The sequence below is a fragment of the Ixodes scapularis genome, unplaced genomic scaffold (assembly GCF_016920785.2).
Source record: "Ixodes scapularis isolate PalLabHiFi unplaced genomic scaffold, ASM1692078v2 PGA_scaffold5__190_contigs__length_132052651, whole genome shotgun sequence".
NCBI lineage: Eukaryota > Metazoa > Arthropoda > Arachnida > Ixodida > Ixodidae > Ixodes > Ixodes scapularis.
The window spans coordinates 119,453,306-119,467,466 of NW_024609880.1; the positions used below are offsets into that span (position 1 = coordinate 119,453,306).

Sequence of the window (14,161 nt, forward strand, 5' to 3'; positions counted from 1 at the left end):
ACACAGCTAGGTGACTGGTGAGCGACCGAAAAAATCCGCCTGGTCCGGGTATCGAACCCGGGACCTCTCCATTACAAGTGGAGCGCTCTACCAACTGAGCTAACCAGGGGTTAGACGTCAGTAGAGCAAACGGGTTTTATCAGCTGCCACCAGTCTAACACCAACAAGGGTGAAGCTTGCAATTTAATGTTATAATCATAATGCAATTAAATGCAAAGGGGCAAGCGAGCTGGACAATAATGATGAAAATAATCCCTGGAGAAGAGGAACAAGAGGGACAAGGGACAAACATAAATCTCCAAACACAGCTAGGTGACTGGTGAGCGACCGAAAAAATCCGCCTGGTCCGGGTATCGAACCCGGGACCTCTCCATTACAAGTGGAGCGCTCTACCAACTGAGCTAACCAGGGGTTAGACGTCAGTAGAGCAAACGGGTTTTATCAGCTGCCACCAGTCTAACACCAACAAGGGTGAAGCTTGCAATTTAATGTTATAATCATAATGCAATTAAATGCAAAGGGGCAAGCGAGCTGGACAATAATGATGAAAATAATCCCTGGAGAAGGGGAACAAGAGGGACAAGGGACAAACATAAATCTCCAAACACAGCTAGGTGACTGGTGAGCGACCGAAAAAATCCGCCTGGTCCGGGTATCGAACCCGGGACCTCTCCATTACAAGTGGAGCGCTCTACCAACTGAGCTAACCAGGGGTTAGACGTCAGTAGAGCAAACGGGTTTTATCAGCTGCCACCAGTCTAACACCAACAAGGGTGAAGCTTGCAATTTAATGTTATAATCATAATGCAATTAAATGCAAAGGGGCAAGCGAGCTGGACAATAATGATGAAAATAATCCCTGGAGAAGGGGAACAAGAGGGACAAGGGACAAACATAAATCTCCAAACACAGCTAGGTGACTGGTGAGCGACCGAAAAAATCCGCCTGGTCCGGGTTTTATGTTTGTCCCTTGTCCCTCTTGTTCCCCTTCTCCAGGGATTATTTTCATCATTATTGTCCAGCTCGCTTGCCCCTTTGCATTTAATTGCATTATGATTATAACATTAAATTGCAAGCTTCACCCTTGTTGGTGTTAGACTGGTGGCAGCTGATAAAACCCGTTTGCTCTACTGACGTCTAACCCCTGGTTAGCTCAGTTGGTAGAGCGCTCCACTTGTAATGGAGAGGTCCCGGGTTCGATACCCGGACCAGGCGGATTTTTTCGGTCGCTCACCAGTCACCTAGCTGTGTTTGGAGATTTATGTTTGTCCCTTGTCCCTCTTGTTCCCCTTCTCCAGGGATTATTTTCATCATTATTGTCCAGCTCGCTTGCCCCTTTGCATTTAATTGCATTATGATTATAACATAAAATTGCAAGCTTCACCCTTGTTGGTGTTAGACTGGTGGCAGCTGATAAAACCCGTTTGCTCTACTGACGTCTAACCCCTGGTTAGCTCAGTTGGTAGAGCGCTCCACTTGTAATGGAGAGGTCCCGGGTTCGATACCCGGACCAGGCGGATTTTTTCGGTCGCTCACCAGTCACCTAGCTGTGTTTGGAGATTTATGTTTGTCCCTTGTCCCTCTTGTTCCCCTTCTCCAGGGATTATTTTCATCAGACGGCTTGTTGTTGGCCCGACGTCACTTGCCGCCTCTAGTGACGGCCGGAGCGTTTCCCTGCCATTCGCACGGCTGTTGGCACTTACGTGCGTCGCTACCGAATTTCTGGTGGTACCAGCAGAGGACGTCAGTCCGTCGCTGTGAAGGACTGCGACGTCAAGAGGATCTACTTCTCCGACGACGTCTCGAGTCGTTTCTCTTTGTGCCGAGTGCTGCGACGGCGGTTGTCAGGGCGTCGATGCGGGCTTCAAGGGCTCGCATGGCGGAACACTGATTAGCGTCATTCGTGACGCTTGATAGGGCGGGGGCAGCATACTCCGCGACGCGGTCAGCCATCTCGGCAAGGCGATCGAGTGGAAGATCGGTGGCTGGTGCAAGCGTCATGCGAATGCCTTGTGGCAAGCGCTGGAGAAACAACTCCCGTAGAATCAGAGTGTTCGTGTCCGAAGCTTGCTCACCTAACAGCTGGCGCATGCGATGAAGTAGCTGAGAGGGTCGACGGTCGCCCAGCTCCTCTGTGTTCAGGAGCTGCTGTAGCCTTGAAGCCTCTGACTCCGTCTTCCTAGCGAGGATCGTCCGCTTGATGTAGTTGTAGGCGTCGTCGGGAGGGGGAGACGCCAGTACGTCGTCCAGCTCATCAGCCACCTCTGGGGGAAGAGCGGAAACCACATGGTAGTAGCGGGCGCTCTGGCTTGTGATGTGCCACAGGTGGAATTGCGCTTCCACTTGGGAAAACGAGGCCCGAGGGTTTTTCGCCCAGATGGCTGGAAGGCGGAGTTGGACGGTGGAGAAAGCTCCGTCGCCGTTGGAAGAGGTGCCAGCAGCACTCTGGTTCATGTTGGTCGGACGTCCGGGTCACCAATTTGTCGGCGGTGTTCTATAAACGCCGGAGGAAAAATGCAGGCGTCCGAACCAGAGCAATTTGGCTAGAGTCAACTTCTTTCTCTTTATTTTCCTGGCTCCCAAGCCACGAGCGCTGGCAGAGGCTGGCGCTCGTGAGAACCAGCATTGCGAGCCTAGCGCATCTGTCTGTGTCACTATACGGTTATCGCCTTGCTGCTTTGTATCTGTTCATTGCTTTGGTGTAAAATCTGTAAATGAGGAGGATGAATAACTTGAGCATGTTTTTTGTCTTCGCCTCTGGATGGATATCACAGCCTAACAAAGGTACATCTATCTTTGCTAATAAGCAGAGTAGTCAACAATATTTCTCACTGAGCTTGTTGAGACTGAAGAATGTTGTGAGAGAGGAAGGTAGCAGCTACAACAGTAGGCCGATTGCGCACAGCGCCCCCTGGAATATCTATATATGAAGTGACTCCCGTCATTCCCCCCCGGGACAACCGCTCTAAACCTACTGATGTCGTCCACGTCGCCCGACTGAAACGCTACCACCGCCAACTCCCCTAGCAGCATTCCCGGCGAACCGGCCCTCTTTCAACGGGGAGATAGCTGTTAGGAAGAAAGAAGAAGTGGGGCTTTACCAAAAAGCCCCGCGCATCTCGGGCAGCAGCGGAAACGCTCGAGGTGTGCTCGGACGATTGCTCCAACGGTTGTACTGGCGACACCACCATAGTCAAATCTCTCTTCATTGTTTTAAACTCATATGTTCACTAAGAGCTTGACAATATGCTTAGTTCTGTTCTGCTTCCTTTATATTGATGATGCTCAGTTGAAATTCTTACTTTTCATGACTTTCTAAATATGCCCGTCTGGTCGCCCATGGTTTCTTGGTCCCTACGACTATTGGCCGAGAGATGAAATTGAAAGGGTTCCTTCGTACTGTAGATGACAAGCTCAAGAAAACGTTTGGCACATGGGATGTCGTCTGATTACGATTGGAATGATTCTTAATATTCAAGAATATGACAACCTTTGCGAAGGCGAGTAGACAGACGCGGTCTAGCATTTTTGAATCAGATCTCAAATTTGTTCCAGGAATACTTAAAGGAGGATATTCTTGCATCAAACGACATATTGAATGATATTCCCTATCCCGTAAAATGTTTCAACTCCTAAATCGGCGGTCACAGTTCTCATACACCTGAGAGTCTGCCGACGATGTCCGAGTTTCTTCCTTGCAGAAAATCCAGTCGCATTTCCCCTCGCGCTTCGCGATTTCCTCTTTCCTGCAGGCAGCGATTCTGAGTTGTAGAACTTCCCGCTCCTTATCCAGTCGGACACATTCCGCTTGACATGCGCGTTCTTGCGCCGCGTGCTCTTCTCTTGCCGCCTCCCGTGCCTGCAGCCTTTCCTCTCTTTGAATATTTTTCTCCCTCTCAACCCAGACCTTCAGCTCCTCTCCAGTGTATCCTAGTTCCCTTCCAGCCGCCATCAATTTATCAATCTCTACAACCCCGGACCCAGTCATGGTCGCGTACTCTCTCCTCCGGACCAACGAGATCAGGCTAATGGATTAATGCAATCCTGGCAGGCTCGCCAAATTGTCATCGTCAATCGGGAAAAGAGAGAAACGACATCCGTGAGAGGATAAAAAAAAAAGAAAGGAGATATTTACAAGAATGAAGATAGGAACGTGTCAGCAGCGATACAATAGGAAAAGAATTAGCAATACGAAAAGCAAAACACTGAAGGCAGTTAAAGTCACGTCAGCACACTCATAGCCCGTTCCCGCTACCGTCCTTGCCTTCAGTTCAAGTCTTTCTTCTCGGTGCCTTGCGGAGCGTCGCCGCTTGATGTGATGATGCAGAAGCCGGTGTCTCGTACTCCCCCTGCAGTTGCTCGTAGCAGGCGTCGCCGACCGTAGCAGCTGGTCCTCCCTCCGAGCTCTGGTCGTCACCGTGCGTCGCGGCCCGACCCTGGCTTTCACTGCTGCTTCTCCTCTCGCGCTCGCCGTTCTCTTCTCGCACTCGCCATCCTCTTCTCGCGCTCGCCGTTCTCTGGAACGCGCTCGTTCCCTTCCGCTTCTTTTCTTCTTCCACCCGTAATAATCGTCACAGGCACGTGACAATATTCCGCCCTTTGATGGAACACGTCTAATGGTCTCCAACCAAAAACGTTATCACGCTTTGTAAGCGTCCGGCGAGTATCCTTGCAAAAATTTTATAGTCGCCGTTTAGTAAGCTTATTGGTCGATAACCGTCTACTCATCGACTCTTGTCTAGATCTCGAGGCTTCGGAATCAGTACTGTGTGTGCCTTCCGAAACGATGGAGGTAAGCTTTCGTGTCGGTATGATTCCTCAAAAACTTTTAAGAGTATGGGTGATAGCTTCTTGCTCCATTTTTTTTTTTAACTGGCCGGTAAACCGTCTGGTCCTGTTGCCTTTCGAGACATCATTTCTCTTATATTCAGTTCGACTTCAGCCACGTCAATAGGAGTATTTAGAATCTTAGTCATATCTGGTTCAAGTTTTGGTAGGTCTAATAAGAGGGAGTCCTTCATTTGGTTTGGTACAAAATGTGGTCTTGCAGCAAATAAATTCTCGTAGTGCGAAACTAAGGCATCTTCTATTTCCTTTTCATCGTTCAGTGCGCGACCATTTTCGTTTAATGTCGTTATCCGTTTCTTCTTGATATATTCTCTCTCCACGTTAAGGAATCTTTTTGTTGGTTGTTCCCCTCCTATTAATTGCAAAGTATGCGTTCTTACACCAGCTCCTTCATAGCGTATTTTATCGTGTTCTTTAATTTGTGGTCTTATATTATTTACTTCATCCTTGTATTTTCCGGGCTCTTGGCACTCCAAACTGTACAGGTAAAGGATGTCATTGTTCAGACGCCTTTCTTTTTTTTTTTCATGATACGCAACAATTGATGATATTTCTATTGCAATTTTTCTTATCTCCAATTTAATAGATTCCCATTTTTGGCACCATCCTTCTTTGGTGCATTCAAGTATCTCTAGTGCTGATTCTACACCTTTTATAAAGTTGTCATTTTCAAGGAGCCTTTTGTTCAGTTTCCAAAGGGACCAAGCCGGTTGTTTTCTATTTCTCCCCCTGGGGTGTTTTTATACCTACACGCACTTGCATTATGCAGTGATCAGAGAAGAATGCAGGGATCACGTTGTAGCCACTTAGTGCTGTATTAACTGACCCAGATATATATATTCTATCTAAACGAGCATGGGAAGACCCTTGAAAGTGTGTAAAACAGAGTGCGTGATCTGTTGCTGAATCTATCAGGTTGCATTCTTGAACCAATGCTTTTAAGGCTTCAGCGCTTAGATCTACGATGGTTATGGATGGAACTCTATCTTTCTTATTTATTACACAATTGAAGTCCCCAAGCAGAATCACGTTAAATCTCGTGTTGGCGTGAATTCTAACCTGACAGAAAAGGCCTTCCCTTTGCGCTGCGTTATTGTATGCATACACAACAATTATGCGCCAGGGCTGATCTTGCAAAATAATGTTAGCTACCATTAGACGACCGCTGTCAGCCCCTTCGAGAATACTACACATTTTGTACTTTAGATCTTTCTTAAATAGAATTGCACACCCTGCAGAGTAATCAACAGCAGGGCAGTGAAACAGATCGTAGGTATCCTTCCACAAAGTGCATCCCGAAAATAAGGTGTTTTGTTCGGATACTTTTGTTTCTTGCAGGGTCACAATGTCGCTGTCATTTTTTTTTGGTACAAAACGAAAACGTTGGTATTGTTTTTTCTTCGAATTTATCCCTCGCACATTTATGGTGGAAATTGTGGAGCGACTTATCTGGGTGCTCGTGAGAGGATTCCTATACATGCTTTGGGTCGAGTTCGGAAGTTGCCGGGGAGATTGTTTTTCGGTCTTTGAATTTGGATTTCACCCGCTGTTATTTGGGTTCCAGCCGTATTTGCGGCTCGGTGGAGTCCAGCAGGATATTCATGGCTTCCGGTTCTCCCGTCAAATTCTCGCTGGTGTCAACCTTGGCTCTTTTGCAATGGTGTTCTTCCTTCTTGGTCTCTGCCACCTTCGTGTTTTGCAGGGATTGCTTTCTCAGCTCTTTCCCGTTGCTTGCAGTAGCTTCTGTTGGTTCTGGGTGCGGCGTTGGGGAGGCGCTTTCATTGCACCTTTGTTCCTCCGATGGGCTTTCGTTGAGGCTGCAAGGAGGGTCGTTGTTCTGGATTGCTGAGTCATCGCCCGTTTGCGTACGTTCGACTTCCTCATTGAACATTTCTTCCACGTCCATAATATGTTCGCTATGATCAGCGTCCGGTGTTGCGTTTCCCTGGAGCTTTGAGGCGTACGTCACTACACATTCGTCATTTGTGTAACCAAATCTCCAGCACTGCGTGCAGCGAGGTGTGAAACATTGCCCGCGGATGTGCCCGATTCCTTTGCACCTCAGGCAGAGCGGTGGTCTTCCAGGAATGACGACGAGCGTATTGGACCCGTACCAGTTCAAGAGGTGTGGGATCTTGTCCACCGTGAGGTCCTGCTTCAGGACGAGGGTCACTTCTCGGGTTGTTGTTTGGAGATCCTCGAGTCCTGAAAATCTCCACGTTTCTCTTCTCATGTCCTTCACTGTCCCGAACGGCTCTAGAACCTTCCTTACTTCGGAGTCTGGCATAGGAATGGGCAGCCATAAAAGCTTCATCTCGATCTCTTCTTTGCATGGATCGATTACTATGCACCTTTTTCCTTTGATAATGAACTCTTCGTAAGCTTTGATCTTGAGCTTTGCTGCAGCATTTCCGAAGGTCACCATCCATACGTGGCTCATTTGATACTGGCCTAAGCCCAGGACGTCCTTCCGATCAACGATAAAAAATATTCCGTCCTTAAAGTCGCTTGCCTTGTACGGCCTTCCGGTGATGTCAGCATGTAAGAATAGTGAGTTGGTGACGAGCATACCTTGCGGTAGTCTTGGAAGTATAACCTTGTAGTCAGAAGAATCCGATGTCGTCTTGTAAACCCGGCCATCAAATGCCGTCGTACTGCCTCCCGATGGAGCTCATCTTTGCACTCGTAGGTGACTTGGCCACCTTACAGTGCCGTTTAGGCGAACAGGGTAACCCGAGAGAACCCCGGGCACCTGTTAATGAAATAAATCACAGACAGGACGAAAAGGGTTTCTACTCACAATCACTTCTTCCTCCCCCCGCTACAGAGCCGTATATTAGGAGCGTTTGGACAATAGGCGGAGCAACGCCGCCGCCACCGCCAAAAACCCCCCCGCGGTTAGAGCGTAAACTAAAGGTAGGACACAGCGTCGACCAATCAGGAGACCGCGACGTCACAATATTGCGAGCGACATTTAAAGCGTGAAATATAAGCGATCAATCTCGGCCTCTCTATTCCATCCCACAAACGTCCGCTATAAAGACAAAGACGCAGGCGCGTGAGCCTATAGCTCAGCGAAATGCTTTTGTTTGTACGAGAACTCGCGCATAGGAGGCACTTTCCAAAGCCACACGCTCGTGCCCACGCTTTTGTCTGCACTGCTGATGTTTGTGACGATGGAGTATCGGTGACACTTTGCTCTGGGCCGGCTTGCTAGAACAGCGTCTTAGCTTGGACTGGCTGAAAGAAAACAGTGCAAAGGGTGGGGCTCCCGAGCGTCTTGAGACGCGGAGTATCGCTCGGCTCGTGCGCTGGCTTTGGCAGTGCTTTCTTTCCCCGTCTCAGCTGAGACGCTGTTTCTAGCGAGTCGGCCCTGGTTTGGTGCGCACGTTCGTTTATTCTACACTTGAATATTGGCGTGACGAAAACTTCACATGGCCCAAGTTTTAAGTCACCAAGAGCTAAACCTTTCCATTCTAGCGACGCTAAAACGGCTTAAATTAGTCGTGTCACAGATTTAGAGCACACGACCACCGCTAGGGGCTGCTTCGCGGACTGTGGTTGGCCCCGAGGTGCTCGCCTATTCAAACCAATGTATGGCCAAACTCTCTCAATAAACGGCTCTGCTGAGCTACTGAGCAGACGGTTTTTGGCTTTGCTAAACATTAATTTAATTTTTATTGAAAAAGTCCTATTGAGTTTTGTTCTTTATTCGTTTTCTTATTTGCTAACTCAAACTTTATGGACTTGCTGTCACACATGGCGCTACTTCCAGGCACTGCCACGAGTTATTTGCTTCATGTTTAGAGCCACGGCACGCTGTCTCCGCCAGCGAAATAGACGTTTTGCTAACCAAGCGAGACTATCCATGTCGGCCATTGGTCGTGCCGGTCGTGCTTTACGGTTCGACCAGCGCATATCGGATGTGCAAAAACATCCGATATGCGCTGCAATATCGGATGTTTCAAGAAACATTTATTGGAGTAAGAGGGGTGCGTTATGTTTTTGAAATCTTTAGGTTGCAGGGTTTTGCGGCACAATTAATATTGTTTTTATACAACCATGCCTCGCCGGTGCTTTCAGGTAGCGCGTCCCGACCTAGGTGCATTTTAACGTCGGTAGTAAGTCGCGGCGCGTCCGCTGGGAGGCGGGGGTGGCACCCCTGTTACCTCTTCCGCTGTATCTGTTTCGGCTCCACAATTGACTCCGTAAGTGTGACGTCATGGGTCCAAACAAACCGTTGCTAGGATCGTTGTTATGGACAAATGCATGTGGCTAGGTTTCGCTAAAAAAACCCGACCGTTCAAAAATCGGGAGTAGGATTTAAACTTCTAAAAATCACAAATATAGAAAGCTTGAATGTCATATATGTTTCGACAGAAGTGTGCCGGTAATCGCTTGTTTCTGAAATATTTACGACTGCAACTTCCAGTCCTCAAGATGCCTGCAGCAGACGACGAATGCAAGAAGAATGCCGTCTGCCACACGCCCGCCGGCCAAGCCGGCGCCGGCGTCTGAATCGGGTGAATAAAGGCGATATTCTGATATTGCATTTGTTTGAAATATAATGAGTTTCAGACACTTATAAGAATTCATAGTGGGGTACGTGCGATGCAAAATATGGTTTATCGAAAGTCCGGGCGTCGATCGAGATGATCGTCTGCTAAAAGTCCGCAAAGCACCCGTGAGAAAAGAACTTCAGGCGATCGGTAGAGATCCCAAATTTTGTTTGCGGACTCGCGGTATGGGAGGGTGCTTCGTACCTTGTACTAACCATCGTGTGGAAAAAGATTCCTGCAGTTTCTTCAGATTTCCGCAAACCACAAAACGCGAAAGAACGGGATAAAAACAAAAGGTGAGTTTAATACAAATTGTACTCTCATCGCGGGTTCGATGGAGATCTTCACCGAAAGAGCACATCCACTAAATTTCATGTATACAAAAAAAAAAAAATGAAATTGCAATACACATGCAATTTTTTAATAACCTGACAATCTCAATAATAATTATAATACACGACTTAGCTTGACGGCGTACGATTTCTTATGCTGGCCTGTACTGCGCCGGTAATGCACTTCAGGTCGTCGTCGTAATTAATCTGCATGACGTGGTTTGATTTTACGAAATTTTCACCCCTCTGAACTAAACTAAGTTCTTCACAAAAAAAAAAAAAAACGCACATTGCGGAGGCCACTACGGCCATGGCGATGCACTTGCTTGAGTTGCTCGTTTACCGAAGCAATTCAATGAAGACGCCCGCTGCAACAGAGGCCAGCAAAACTATCGTGTCGTCTGCTACCAAAGCAAAGCGGAGTGGAATACTTCAGAAATGGCTTTCATCGTTGCAATACGACGCTGAGATGACAAGAACATCTTCATGATTAGATATCAAGAAGTTAGGTTGCTTAAAAAATAATTTTCGTACTTGTAAGCGAAAATCTAGCCTCGTGTGGAGTCTCCATACATTAGTCCATAGCAACGTCCCTAGCAACGGTTTGTTTGGACCCAGACGCCTTGTTGTGACGTCATCACTTACGGGGTCAATGGCCGATTAAAGCCAAAACAGTTCCTCGCACAGCCGCTGCGGGAGAAATGGCGGCGTTGTGTTCGTCATTAGCTCGGTTCGCGAGGATAGATCGGGGGTGAACGGTTTTTCAATCCAGATGCATCCACGCTAGAAACTTAGCCTGATGTTAGTCGCCGTATTGTATTGCTCATAAAGCCAATCTGAAATAGATCTGAAACCATATTTTTCGGATTATCAAAGCAGGAACCAACGTTGCCGTATTAACAAGAGTAAAGAGGCACTGCAGGTGGGGTCTTCAGAGAGAGGGCTTCCCGTGAGCTTGAGTGAACTTCAATCCAGATGCATCCACGCGAGAAACTTAGTTTGATGTTAGTCGCCATATTGTATTGCTCATAAAACCAATCTGAAATAGATCTGAAACCAAATTTTTCGGATTATCAAAGCAGGAACCAACATTGCCTTATTACCAAGAGTAGAGAGGCACTGCAGGTGGGGTCTTCAGAGAGGGGGCTTCCCGTGAGCGTAAGTGAATGGTTTTTCAATCCAGGCGCATCCACGCTAGAAACTTAGTTTGATGTTAGTCGCCATATTGTATTGCTCATAAAACCAATCTGCAATAGATCTGAAACCATATTTTTCAGAGTATCAAAGCAGGAACCAACATTGCCTTATTAACAAGAGTAGAGAGGAACTGCAGGTTCCTCTCCAGAGAGAGGGCTTCCGGTGAGCGTAAGTGAATCAAGTGAATGGTTTTTCAATCCAGATGCATCCACGCTAGAAACTTAGTTTTATGTTAATCGCCATATTGTAATGCCCATAAAACCAATCTGAAATAGATCTGAAACAATATTTTTCGGATTATCAAAGCAGGAACCAACATTGCCTTATTAACAAGATAGAGACGGCTCTGTGCAGGTCGGGTCCATAGAGTTATTACAATAAACGCTAGAGGCTCAGCTGGCGCTAGTGTGCTGTTGCAAATTGAAGCAGACAGCAAGCAGTCAGAAAATGACTTCCGGTAATGCATTTCTATGGGAAAAAGCGAGTGCATTTTCTCTCTGCGCTCGATTATAAGAGCAAATATCACGAATAATTTGTACGTGCTAGGCACATTGGAACATTTCTCAGTCACGCAGACGAAATAATTGGTCAGTTACAGCATTTTTATTTGAATTTCGCGGCATTAAAAACGGTGTTAAAACCGCTTCGTACGTGTATTGATGTGCACTGTCGGACACTGTTAGTGCTGTTAGCGCGAACACGGCGTCGACGCTTTCCAGCATGGGGGATATACGTGCCAAACGAACGAACGACATGCGGAAAACGAAGAGAGACGGCAACAACTACGCAGTAACACTGGTTAAGTAACTCCTTGTGCTTGCAGACGATCAAAATAAGTTGAAAGTCACGTAATATACCCCGATTTGCAATAAATAAGTACTGCTTTATTATTTCTGCTCATGAATATGTGCGATGATGCTTGTTCCGTGTTCAAATCATCACCCGCACGCTCGAAATCTTTGCAAATAGGGGGAAGCCAGAGGACAGGTGCGCGATAAAAACTGCAACACATTGGAAATAATAAGAAAACACAACTTTCGTAGCCCACGCACTTTATTCTTTACATTTCGAACGTTTTTTTTAACCACTCGTAAAGATGCACGGCGGGGTCATTTTCATATAGTGAAAGGACAGGCATATTAGCAATATATAAGCACCAACGGAATGCTGGAGAACTTTGAACACACTCTATCCTCTGTTTCATACTTAGCGTGCAACGCTGTCAAAGCTACTGGCGCGAGCGCGTGGCTTCATCTATGGTTTTGTTTGCGCGAGAACGCGTGCAAATGATTAACGAGATCAGGCCCTACGCTCGCGCCAGCAGCTTTGACAGCGTTGCACGCTAGGTATGAAACAGAGTATACATACCTTTCGATCGTTATTTTGCTTAGAATCGTCGCTCGTTTCTACATACCTACCATGGAAAAGAGGTTTGGGCCTGAAATATACCGAAGTTTAGCATCGTTCAGTGGTAAAGGAAAAATGCTGTAACTAAAGCAATCACACTTTCACAATATTAATAAAGGTACATACTACCCGGTACAACCGAAATAACAAATGTTATTAATGTTATTTTCCGGCAACGAGAAAAAATTCACGCGCGTTTTCCCATAGGAATACACAGGAAGACTGGAAAAGTAGACTGCATGCTGTCTGCTTTAATTTGCAACCGGAAGTCCCATAGACATTTGCGCCAGCTGAGCCTCTTGCGTTTACTGTAATAACTCTATGGTGGGGTCTTCAGAGAGAGGGCTTCCCGTGAGAGTGAGTGAACGGTTTTTCAATCCAAACGCATCCACGCTAGAAACTTAGTTTGATGTTAGTCGTCATATTGTAATGCCCATAAACCCAATCTGAAATAGATCTGAAACCATATTTTTCGGATTATGAAAGCAGGAACCAACGTTGCCGTATTAACAAGAGTAGAGAGGGACTGCAGGTGGGGTCTTCAGAAAGAGGGCTTCCCGTGAGCTTGAGTGAACTTCAATCCAGGTGCATCCACGCGAGAAACTTAGTTTGATGTTAGTCGCCATATTGTATTGCTCATAAAACCAATGTGAAATAGATCTGAAACCAAATTTTTCGGATTATCAAAGCAGGAACCAACATTGCCTTATTACCAAGAGTAGAGAGGCACTGCAGGTGGGGTCTTCAGAGAGAGGACTTCCCGTGAGCGTGAGTGAACGGTTTTTCAATCCAGATGCATCCACGCTAGAAACTTAGTTTGTTGTTAGTTGCCATATTGTATTGCTCATAAAACCAATCTGAAATAGATCTGAAACCAAATTTTTCGGATTATGAAAGCAGGAACCAACATCGCCTTATTAACAAGTGTAGAGAGGAACTGCAGGTGGGGCATAGAGATCATACATACTAACTCTAGAGGAAAAGGTCCGCCATTTTCCCATACATTCTGGCTGCCGCAAGCGGCGGATCATGCAGGCAGACCCTCGGGGTCCCAAACACGGTTACATCATCAGAGCAGTTTCGTGAACTTCAACAATCCACGAACTTACCGGTGGAAAGATATTCACGTTCCTTTCGAAGCTTTCTTTTTGCATAGCGCGCAGATGTACGGCCTCGCGTTAACGCTAAACTAAACCATATACCCGGCATCGCCGGTGGGGCGCGGCTGGGCGCGGTTGAGGAATACGAAACTGCGCAACCACCAGATTTCCGACATTTCGACAGAAGGGAAGTTAATGCAGCGTAATGACTTTATTGCTCTTTATAAGCGTTAGAATAGCTCATAATTTAGTTTACAACGTTAAATTATCACTGTTTATATTGCTGAGAGTTTTCACTCTTCCCGTTTACCATGGCAACGTTGCTTTCTTTCTCTCGTGTTCTGTCGCTCTCTTTTGCGATCGTTCACTCGGGACCCCGGGTGTCGGCGCACGGGATTTGCCACTCCTCCTTAGCCACCTTTACCCCCCTGAGGTGGGGTCTTCAGAGAGAGGGCTTCACGTGAGAGTGAGGGAACGGTTTTTCAATCCAAACGCATCCACGCTAAAAACTTAGTTTGTTGTTAGTCGCCATCAGGGTGTAAGATAGACAGGTGGGGAAACGGCCCATAGAACCCTACCCAACCGGCGGACTCTTCCTATACCTCCCATTGGGACTCCAATTGCAGACAGCAGCGCCAAATCTCCCCTAACGGGCGTTGGGTTTCTCCAAAAGCAATAAAAAAATAGACAAAACACTACGCGCGCCGTCGTCATGGCA

General features: G+C 46.9%; 1 protein-coding gene across 1 annotated transcript; it reads right to left on the reverse strand.

The window, feature by feature from the left end:
* Nucleotides 1-1,773: 1,773 nt before the first annotated feature.
* Nucleotides 1,774-2,454, reverse strand: LOC121838220. Its single transcript, XM_042294317.1, has one exon. It carries the CDS (start codon nt 2,452-2,454, stop codon nt 1,774-1,776), a length of 681 nt encoding a protein of 226 aa, XP_042150251.1.
* Between the last annotated feature and the right edge of the window lie 11,707 nt (nt 2,455-14,161).

Excerpts from the sequence above, each read along its gene's own strand:
- LOC121838220 (XM_042294317.1), bottom strand. The coding sequence starts at position 2,454 with ATGAACCAGAGTGCTGCTGGCACCTCTTCCAACGGCGACGGAGCTTTC.